Below are 11250 nucleotides of genomic sequence, written 5' to 3'. Positions count from 1 at the left end.
AAAATCAGTGGGAAGAATCCAGCAATGAAGAGATTCAGAATTTAATTGGTTACAAGATCACAAATTAACTGCTAGAACTCATGACTTTCAAATAATTCAACCGAAAACAATTTTCCTAAATTGAAAGTGAAAACCAATTTTTAAGGGGTCTTAGATGTAATACAATTCTGTGAGGCTTCTGATGTCTGTTGGTTAATTTATCTTAGGCTCTGGCTCATTTTCACTGCTTATTTGGAAATAGAGAAAATCCGCAGTAAACAATGCTTCGCACAGGGGATAGCCATCGGGAAGCTTCAAGGCCCTCCATGTTTTTAAAATTTTATCCTTAAAATGAGAGTAGGAGGTAGTCGATTTTATGCACATTTTAGAGACAAGGTAAAGATTGTTCCCTAGCAGGCAAGGAGCTGGAAGCTGCCCCAGCGTGTGCCGTCTGCTCCCTGCTGGGTTCTACCTGGCCGCCCCCCAGTGAGCCCCAGCAGGAAGAGATGCCAAACTCCTGACAATGTGGTGTTTGAAAATACCATGGAATGTTTCCACTCATGGAGTTCACTGTATTTTCTCCACAGGAATATTTTCTCAAGCTAAAAATGTGATTCCTGTCCTGAGAACACAAAGTCCATATGATTACAGAACAGCAACAATGCTGGAACTTTTATCTAATTACCAGCAAGTCCTCTTCTGAGACATTAAACATCTACAGCATTTTCTAACATGAGTTTATTCTTTAGTGAAAATGAGCGGCCTTAGAAGATAGCAGCAAAAGATGCTGATAAGTCACTTAGGATGGGTAAGGGGTAACTCCTGCTGGGCTGATCAAAGTCCATTTCTCAGAAACTGGAACCTGCGATTCTTGTAAGACATAATCGATACAGACAATGATGACTATATAGATATTTATCCTCTTGAGTTTTTACTGCCATGCCTTGCATTTATACTTCACATTAGGCAGTTTTAAATGACTTACTTGATCCATCTGTATGCTTTTACTTTTTTTGGTGGTTGTTGTTGGAGTTTGGCCGTGGCCAGCGCTTGAACCCACCACCCTTGGCATATGGAGCCAACGCCCTACTCCCTGAGCCACAGGCGCCTCCCATCTGTACACTTTTAAATGGAGGAAAAAAAAAAAGTAGAAAGAAGCATCATTTTAATCATTTTATGAATCAAAATATGTTTTTAACAAATAGTCTCTCCTGTGTTAAGAACAAACCCCAAGTGCCTAATCAGACACTTTATTTGAATGAGGCAGAAATACACTTATGCAGCTATTAGGAGGGAAGGCAGGGAATTTCCTCAGCCACCCAGGAAGAAAGGTAAGGAGGCTTTATCCGTTGACTGGCTAATCTTAAAAAGATCATGGAAATTTGATGGACACAGAGCATGATTCTCTATCCTTGAAAAGCATTTTCTAAAGCACAGATGTTTTTCTCCTGACCGTGACTGCTGGCTGGCTTGTCTGGACCCTCTTTCAGTGCTCAGCAGACCGCACGTTTTGGAATGGCTTGTCCCTGTAATGTGGGGCTGAAGTTCATTGCTAGGTGAAAAACCCGTCTTAGGCTAGACAGAAATGAATCAATATTACACAAAAATCTTTCCATTTCTGGAATTTCCCTGAGATAAAACTATCTTTCTGGCTCTGAACATACGTAAGTGATCGTGGGGACACTTAGTAAAAGAGAAAACAAATTTTCAATACTTAGTGATGATGGTCACATAAGACTACAAAGCAAGAAAGATTTTCCTGTTGTATCATTTTGGAAACAAAGAGTTGACTCATTTTTCTAGTTAGTGCTTCAATGTTTTCATTAGGGGGTTTCTATAAAGTCTTTATCTGAATCCCAGTAAAGAAAAATTATTTCCAAGCTAGGATAAAGCTACATCTGTTGTCAGAAGCACTGAGTCCTTGCAGCTTGCTATGAGTTTAAAAAATTACATAAAAGCTTTATGCCCAGTAATTATATTATATCAAGTCAAATACTGCAGAGTTCAGCTAACTTAGGTAAAAAATATAAAGCACGGGTGGAAATGCAAGACTGGCTAAAAATTTTAAGTATTATAATCTTTACTAACATTCAAATTAAGTTCATTTATTGGAATATTTTAATTTTCTAGCAATTGCATAGCACATTTTAGTGCATGTATTTCATCACATAAACACGTTCATCTTTTATTTATTGTCTATGTGTCAAGGTTGGTATGCTAAATTACAACTTACATACTTTCATCAAGCATCTCAAGGATAAATTAAAATTCACAGTAAAAATCCAACTTGACTTGATATGTACACTCCACAAAAAGTGCTATTTTAAGCCATTGGGGGGAACAGGAATCCATAAGAAAGCTCCTTTTATACTAATTTTGAGTTGGCTATGAGGTCTAATAATTCGAAAAACATAAGGCTATTTTTAACTTACTTGCTCAAATATTTTGAGCCTCCAACCTGGAAAGCAATGCTGACGTTTCCGATGCCATGCCTGCTGTGGGGAACACAGTGGTGAACTGTTGCTTCTGTCTTGGTGAGTGCACGCAGGGGGTCTTGTGCTCCCCAAACTGCTGTAGAGGAGGGGGCGTGCTGTCCTCAGCAGTCAGTGCATTATTAATGTTCCCAACAAAAACAGAAATATGAGGCACAAGATGCCCCCAGTTAGGTGCCATGTTGAAGCTTTGAAATATACCTTTGTATAAAATCATACCCAGATCTTTAGAGAATACATTAGAACTATAGTGATTTAAATATTGTCTAAAATAGGCTGGGTGTGGTGGCTCATGCCTGTAATCCCAACACTCTGGGAGGCCAAGGTGAGTGGATTGCTTGAGCTCTGTCTGGAGTTTGAGACCCGCTTGAGCAAGAGTCACATCCCATCTTTATTAAAAAAAAAAAAAAACAGAAAAACTAGCTGGACATGCTGGTGGCACCTATAGTCCCAGCCACTCCCAAGGCTGAGACAAGAGTATTTTGCTCAAGCCCAAGAGTTTGAGGTTGCTGTGAGCTATGATGCCACAGCACTCTACCAGGGGCGACAGAGTGAGACTCTGTCTCAAAAAAAATAAAAATAAAAATACTGTCTAAAATGTCACTATGTGAAAAACCATTTCAGAAGTATTCTGCCTGCTCTACTCTGAGCCTATGATGATTCCAGAATTGCCTTCAGCCATATCATCTTTAAATGAAAAAGTTTTATTGACATTCTGGATGTGATGTTAGCTATGTAACATCAGGAAAATTTCTTAATTTCTTTTGCCTTACTTTCCTCATTTAAGATGGTGGCATGGAGTGAAGGTTGTGGCAGAGATTAAATACAGTTATGTGTCTGGGTATACTGATGACTCTGACAACATAAGCACTGTCAACGACTTACCATAACCACTCATAATTTCTGTAAAAAAGCCATCACAGAGAATCAAAAAAATCAATTAGAACACAATTCTTGTTTTTTTCCCAAAACTTAAAAAGACACCCATTTTATAAAACTATTATTTTAATGTCAATATTCTGCAAATTTAAGACAAGAGAGTACACGAAATCATAAATACAGTGGCAATTCAAACATTTAGTGCTGGTGGTCGTGTTATTTCCCAGATGATATAGTTGGCCAGCAGGTTTTCATTTCTTTTTTTATTAAATAAGCAAATGCCTACTTTATCATTCACACATAGAGAATTATATAGAAACAACACAGAAACTGCTTGGGATGCAAATATTCTTTGGTTTACTCATCAAAATAACAAATAATAAAATAACAAAAACCTTATCAGTTAAATAAAAAAAGGCACTCTTTATTTATTCAGTCTTAAACATTGAAATGCATTCATTTTTATGTTTATGTTCTTCACAATGTCCTATTTTCTGTTTTGCTCTTCATCCCTCTATATTATTTTGATGGGTTCATCTCTAAAATGAAGACGGTTTTGTCTTTTGTAATGCTACTTACTTCTTAGCATCCCAATATCAAGACCAATCCAGATTTTCTCTTTGCCTCTTACATGTGAAGTGGATGTAAAAAAAACCAGAGATCTCATCAGTACATTTTCAAGATAACATAAAAGTTAAATCCTAAGCAAGTATTTCAAAGCCAATACATTCTGGGGGAAATTAAGTATCACCATGGGTTCTTAAAAGCAGGACTCAGTTCCAGAAGCATATTCTTACAATGGACATTATCTGTAGTATCTAATGTAGCTTATCTCCACAATATTGATTTCAGATAAGCAGTTTTCTATTTTTCTGAGGGTTAAATTTGACTGCCTTAGACTTCATTCTTTTTTTTTTTTTTTGAGACAGTGTCTCACTTTGTCGCCATTGGAAGAGTGTCATGGTCACAGCAAGCTCAAATTCTTGAGCTTAAGTGATTCTCTTGCCTTAGCCTCCTAAGTAGCTGAGACTACAGGCGCCCGCCACAACGCCTGGCTATTTTTAGACATGGGGTCTCGCTCTGGCTCAGGCTGGTCTCAAACTCGTGAGCTCAGGCAATCTGCCTGCCTTGGCCTGCCAGAGGGCTAGGATTACAGGCATGAGCCACTTCAAGGGCTAGACTTCATTCTTGAATGTCAATGACACAACATTTAACAAAAGAATCAAGGGTAGACTTGAAAATGGAATTGTTTCAAAGGAGTAATGATAGCAAGAGAAAGTTCTTGGCTTTTCAAAAGAGGTAACATATACATAGGAATAAAAGCAAATCAAAATACATGATTTTGTACATGTTAGAAATACCAACACAATAGCTGCCCTAAAAAAATATCTTAAGGTCTGGAGCATGTGTGTTTTTCTTTGTGTAACTATACAATTGCATTACCCAACCACACATCTTTCCCATGATCTGTGACCCATGTGGAAGCTTTTAACCAGAATTTTTGGCAATATGCTTTTCTTCAAATAAAACAAGCCTCATACAAGCACTACCAATAAGGTCTGACAATTGCACTGGGCAAAGTCTTCCTGAAGTAACGTGTAATCTTTAGAAAATTCTTCTTTTTTTCCTTCATAAATCAACAGTGCTCCATCTTCAAATGAATCACGGTCAGTGACAACCTTAATTCACATGCTCATATGTTCTCTTCATCCAACATTTTGTTGACACCATCGCAAAGTTTTTGTAAATGGGGCTTAAAATTTCCAAAGGGATTGTACAAGGCAGCCAAGAATTCACAATCTGAAAAATGATCGAAGACGTTATTAATCCGTCCGTGTGACTTGGCGGTGAGGTGACGCTGAATGATCTGGTGGAGCATCTCTCTGCATTCATTCAACAGCCTGGACAACACGTTCCGGTCAAAGGTGTAATCCACCTGATGGAAACTGACCACTGTCATGGCAAGCTGATGGACTTTCTTCTTAAATTTCTCCATCAGGGCTAGCTCATCTTGATTGAACTGATTATTCCTGTAAAGAATGGCCAGCTTGATGACTGTCTTGATGAGGTTCTTGATGACCTTCTCCGCCTCCTTCTTGTTCTGGGTATACTCCCGGGTCACTCTGTAGAGCTCGTCCAGCACCTCACTGCTGGTGTCATCTATCAAGGTTGTGGCAATGGACTTGGACACCATTTTACCCAAGATCTTCTTCTGCGCCTGAACGGCCAGGTTTTTGGAATTAAAGACATCTGTTGCCACTAAAAAAGAAAAAAGAAACAAGGGGGATAAGAATAAAAGATTAGTAAATTGTCAGCAAGAGAATACAGTTAAACAGGTAGTAGACAATTTTATTCATTTTCCCGCCAATTGTGGTTTATGTCCCATCTACTGACATTAGTCTGTGCTCCAAAAAGAATCTAAAAAACATCAGTCTCATCTATGGAATCAGCAGGTTGATGCATTTAATCTTTATACGGTCTTTGGCAACTCAAATATTTTGTACATTTTGCGATGTAGTCAATGGTTCCTTTAGAAGTTAAAGGTGGTAACTTTTTTAAAAAGTAACTTTTCTGGATATAAAACCACTATATCTCACAAAGCAATACGTCTTTATGCAACATTTCCCTAGTTTAACTTTTAAAAAAATATATTAAAAATATATAATCAACTCTACACCTTTCCTGGGCAACAACAACCAGGAGCTATTTAAAGAAACTTATTTAAGAGTTGGTGCCTGTAGCACAACGGTTACGGCGCCAGCCACATGCACCGAGGATGGCAGGCTTAAACCCGGCCCAGGCCAGCTAAACAACAATTACAACTGCAACCAAAAAAAAAAAAAAGCCGGGTGTGTGGAAGGTGCCTGTAATCCCAGCTACTTGGGAGGCTGAGGCAACAGAATTGCTTAAACCCAGGAGTTTGAGGTTGCTGTGAGCTGTGACCCCCGCCAGTACTCTACCCAGGGTGACAGCTTGAGGCTCTATCTCAAAAAAAGAAAAAAAAAAAAAAAGAAACCTATTTAATTTAAGAGGGATAAATGGCAAAGCTATGATATTGAATAAAATGGCAAATTCATGAAAGAAAATCAAAGAGAGAGCCTTGTTTATAATCTAGTTGCAAGAAGTCAAATTTCCCAAGACATTGGCCTAGACCCACCAGTTTGGCTTTGGCTTTCCTAAAAACCTTGAATTTCAACTTTGAGAAGGCAAGTGTTAGAAAGAAATACTTCTGGGGCAGCACCTGTGTCTCAAAGGAGTAGGGCACCGTCCCCATATGCCAGAGGTGACAGGTTCAAACACCCAGCCCCGGCCAAAACTGCAAAAAAAAAAAAAAAAGTAATACTTCTTGGAAAACTCATCGTGACTTGCTATTTCTGATGTATGTATGGCCATTGTTCCCTTTAAATTTGTATACATTTTAAAGAAATAACCATACTTGATGAGCTAATAAAATATGCTCCACGAAAAACAAAACTTCAGAAAGCCGATGCTTATAGGGTTCACTTTTGGAATTATAATAACTTCTAATTGGACAGGTGTTGAAGACACACATAATAGCTGTATGTATTACATATATATATATTTTTATTAAATATTAAAGGAACACTACATGTAACGCCAGGTGAGAGCTGGTCAGTGGCAATGCTCCATAAATGCTTATTCTCCAAACCAATTCCCTGTTTCTCTACCACAGTTTCCTCACTCTTCCTCTACAACTGTGCCTTCTCCCTCTTCTTGGACCTCAGAACTGCAGTTCTCAGGGTGTCCATTCCATCTTCGGGCCCAGGGTAACATTCTCTCTATGTATGACAGTGTTCAAGCCTAGGCCCAGGTATTGGAAAGCAGTCATTTGGTAACAAAAGATAAAAAAGCTTAAATGTTAGCCGGGCGCTGTGGCGGGCACCTGTAGTCCCAGCTACTCGGGAGGCTGAGGCAAGAGAATCGCTTAAGCCCAGGAGTTGGAGGTTGCTGTGAGCTGTGTGATGCCATGGCACTCTACTGAGGGCCATAAAGTGAGACTCTGTCTCTACAAAAAAAAAAAAAAAGTTAAGGGGGTGGCGCCTGTGGCTCAAGGAGTAGGGCGCTGGCCCCATATGCTGGAGGTGGTGGGTTCAAACCTAGCCCCTGCCCCAAACTGCAAAATAAATAAATAAAATAAAAAATTTCAAAAAAGCTTAAACGTGCAAGTATGTAGGAATGAGTCAGGGCATCAGTGATACAAAATCATTTCCGGTTTGAACTGGTTAGCGTCGTTAGGAAGCAGAAAGGCATCGCTCCCAAATCTAGGCTGGGAGGGCAGATAGAAGAGTGATACCCTTAAGGTGGAACTCCCATGTTAGATTTGAAATTGTAGTAAAGGGAAGACAAATTAGATTTGAAATTTGGGCAAAAGCATACATCCACTGAAAGAACGGCTTGATTAAACATTAGAAATAATGCCCTCCCATATGTTGATACTTAAACTTCGGAAACATTAACTGAAACTGCAGAAGAAGAACTAAAATATATCTTGAAAAAGAAAAGGAAAGTGAAAATGCGCGAGGAACAGCTAACCTTATGCAGGTTTCAAAGCTTTTTTTTTTTTAATGTTTTCATCACTTAAGCCCTAGTCTATTTCAATTCCTATTCGTCAATGATTTGCAAGAAAGTACAAAGATTAATTCATACTAAAGAATTTATTGATAAAGCAAAATAAACAGCATACATGTAGTTAATATTAGCATACTAAGGCCAGGAACCATCTTCTTCTTCTTTTTTTTTTTTTTAAGACAAGAGTCTCAAGCTGTCCCCCTGGTAGAGTGACACTGTCATAGCTCACAGCAACCTCCAACTCTTGGTTCAAGCGATCCTCTTGCCTCAGTTTTTCTAATTTTAGTAGAGATGGGGTCTTGCTTTTGCTCAGGCTGATCTTGAACTTATGAGCTCAAGCAATCCACCCGCCTTGGCCTCCCAGCTTGCTAGGAACCATCTTTCATCTGAGAACTACTGATATGGACCCTAACAAATTAATAAACTTGATTTATATAGGAAGGGCTACCTAACAATTTTTAGACACACAGCAAATAACTAGGATTTCGGCAATATTTTATATAAAGTTGCGAGGTTCTTATGTTTTACTATTTAGATGGTGGCATAGTCTACAAACGTCATCAGGTGGACTACTTTATGACATGAAATATTGGACCCAGAGGGAGAGATATTAGTAAGATTCCTTTGTGCTCCAAGGCTGAACTTTCCCAAATTTATGCCCCCTCCAAACTACTTTCCTTGTTAAATCTCAATGCCTCATTTGCTTTCAAACATAAAGAGAAAATAAAAACTCTATGGTGCAGCATTTTAACTTCCTGCAAATCTCCTGCCAGCTAAGCAAGATCATTCCCCGTTTACTGGTAGCCAAGTCTGAACCAAGACAGAGAAGTTAATCTTTGAGGCTTTCATATTTGTCCTAGAGGAACTTTAAACCCTGCTCTAGAAACGCAGCAGCTGTGTGACACGTTCATTGTATTCCTTGTGTTATTCCAGCGCAGTCATTTTTAAAGCGAGGGTGAAGCTCTTTTTCCCCCTCCTCCAGGAAGACGCATGAGTAGATTTACTTTCTGGCATTAGAGAAGGCTTTTTTGGAGCCAACCAGAAGTTGTGGCTGAGAGCTGCTGGCCAGGGATGTGTGGTCTGTGACCATGAAATATGGCTTTTTTTTTTCTCCCCTGCAAATTAACTGCTGTTAGTCCTTCCCTCTCAGGCTCATCTGTCAGTTCTTCATCCTCTACCAGATCCCTGACTAGCCTGGTGTGTCTCAGAGCTAGCCCTAGACCAAGTTTTTCTCCTTCAGTCTATCCTCACCCCTGTGATCAACCCTATGATCTCATCCATTCCCATGGCTTCAGATACCACCCAGGTACCAATGACTCCCACAGTTCTAATTCAGCCCTGACCTCTTTTCCGGACTCATTTTGCAAATGCATTCAACAGTTTTCCTTCCCTTGGCTCTTTTGCAGGCATCTCAAATGTACTGTGTCCAAAACTCAACCCTTGATTCTTGCTCACCATCCCCCACAAGTTTTCCTCCTCCACTGTTTGCTATCTCAGTGAGCAGCACCCCTCCGACTTTCTGCTCAAACGACTACGCATCCATCACGCCATCCTCGCCCGTACCCAGTCCATATTCCACTCCACCTTCTCCCTCCATCTCCATGGACATATAAGCCCCCTTTTAAATCTCTTTTTTACATAGCAGCATGAGTTTAAAAAAAAATGTAATTAAAATCTGATATTCTGGTGGGGCCCGTAGCTGAGTGAGTAGGGCGCTGGCCACATACACGGAGGCTGGCGGGTTCAAACCTGGCCTGAGCCTGCTAAAATAATAGTGACAACTGCAACAACAATAAAAAAATAGCCAGGCATTGTGGCGGATGCCTGTAGTCCCAGCTACTTGGGAGGCTGAGGCAAGAGAATTGCTTAAGCCCCAGAGTTGGAGGTTGCTGTGGGCTTTGATGCCATCGCACTCTACCCAGGGCACCAGCTTGAGACTGTCCAAAAAAAAAAAAAAAATCCACACATTGTGGTGGGTGCCTTTAATCCCAGCTACTTGGGAGGCTGATGCAAGAGGATCACTTAAGCCCAGGAATTTGAAGCTGTGGTTCAAGGAATCTGAGGTTGCTGTGAGTTACGACACCACAGCACTCTAACCAAGGCAACAAAGTGAGACTCTGTCTAAAAAAAAAGAAAAAAACCCTGATATTCCATTAAGTTCTTTGCTATCATACCTCCTTATTCCTCATTATTTGCCTGAATTTTTATTGTCTGCGTCTCCCTTTTAGGATCTAAGTTCTCTGACAGGAGAGCCTTTGTATTGTATATGATCTCCTATGCCTAGAAGGGTGCCTGATGCAGAGGCAGAAATCAGTTTCCCCCATCTTACCACTACTCTTCAATACTTCTCTATGAAAACACATTAGCCTGCAAAATGAGTTTTAAATACATATGTGAGTGTCTTTGTTTTGAAAGATAGAGAAATAGGTATTTGGGTTACCTCACTAAATAGGTGGTTCTCTTTCCTTTAAGTGCCCTCTAGAACGTGGTTTCCCCTATAGTCATCAATTAGTTCTTTTAAAGAGGAAAGATTTATTGGGTGCAATGGAAAAACACCCGAGGACCATAATACAAATATTTAGAGTCAAAGCAAGGTGCTCTGGTTCTGACTCGAACTGCAGGGTAAGATTAAACACAGGCCCAACTCTACCTCTGGCTGGATCTAAGTGTAAACACTTGACAGGAGGTGGACCAAACCCAGGTCCTAGGAAGCAAGGAAGCTGCTCCCCAGGGAGAAAGTGCTGAAAGTGCTAGTTCATTGTTTTACTATCAAGATAAATTCACTCGCCTTTAGATACAGACAGGTAAATTGTTCACTAATGAAAACTAATGCTATTCACCAAATACATGCAAATAATTATGTCAAAACTATTTTAAGATTGTTTTCTCAAAATAGGGTGTAAATGTTATTTTATACTTACTTATCTTAGTTCCCTCCCTCCCTTTCCCTCTCTTGGCCATTTCAGCAATGTTTGTTATGAAGCAAACTGATAGTTAGGGAATCCTACTTTTAGCATCAACAATTATAAAGTTAGAGATAAATATTAATGGTAAAAATATAATTGACCCAAGTATGCAAGAAAAATGTGCTTAGAAGGGAAAAAAAGAAAAAGGTCTCCCAGTAATATTAATTAATGAAAAACTAGTCCGCTGCAAATTAACAAAATGTGCTATGACATAACTGTTCCCACTAAGAATTTTCTAATGTAGTGAAGTATTCAAGTCACTTTCTTTACAACCTCACTGGTACAAAACACATGATGTTTTCACCCTCAAGTTTGTTATGCTTGGAACTCAAATGATGACGGCA

At 39.5% G+C, this 11250-nt stretch overlaps 1 protein-coding gene across 4 annotated transcripts in view; it reads right to left on the bottom strand.

The window, feature by feature from the left end:
• Positions 1-1227: 1227 nt before the first annotated feature.
• TNFAIP8 (TNF alpha induced protein 8) overlaps positions 1228-11250 on the bottom strand; it is a 133768-nt gene continuing 123745 nt past the window's right edge. For all 4 annotated transcript variants that reach the window (XM_053567508.1, XM_053567507.1, XM_053567509.1 and 1 more), the window contains exon 2: positions 1228-5609. In XM_053567508.1, the coding sequence (XP_053423483.1) occupies positions 5044-5609 (566 nt within the window). In that variant the 3' untranslated portion in view covers positions 1228-5043. The remainder of the gene's footprint in view (positions 5610-11250) is intronic.

This window comes from Nycticebus coucang, chromosome 17 (assembly GCF_027406575.1).
Source record: "Nycticebus coucang isolate mNycCou1 chromosome 17, mNycCou1.pri, whole genome shotgun sequence".
Taxonomy (NCBI): domain Eukaryota; kingdom Metazoa; phylum Chordata; class Mammalia; order Primates; family Lorisidae; genus Nycticebus; species Nycticebus coucang.
This window is presented reverse-complemented; position numbering and strand designations above follow the sequence as displayed.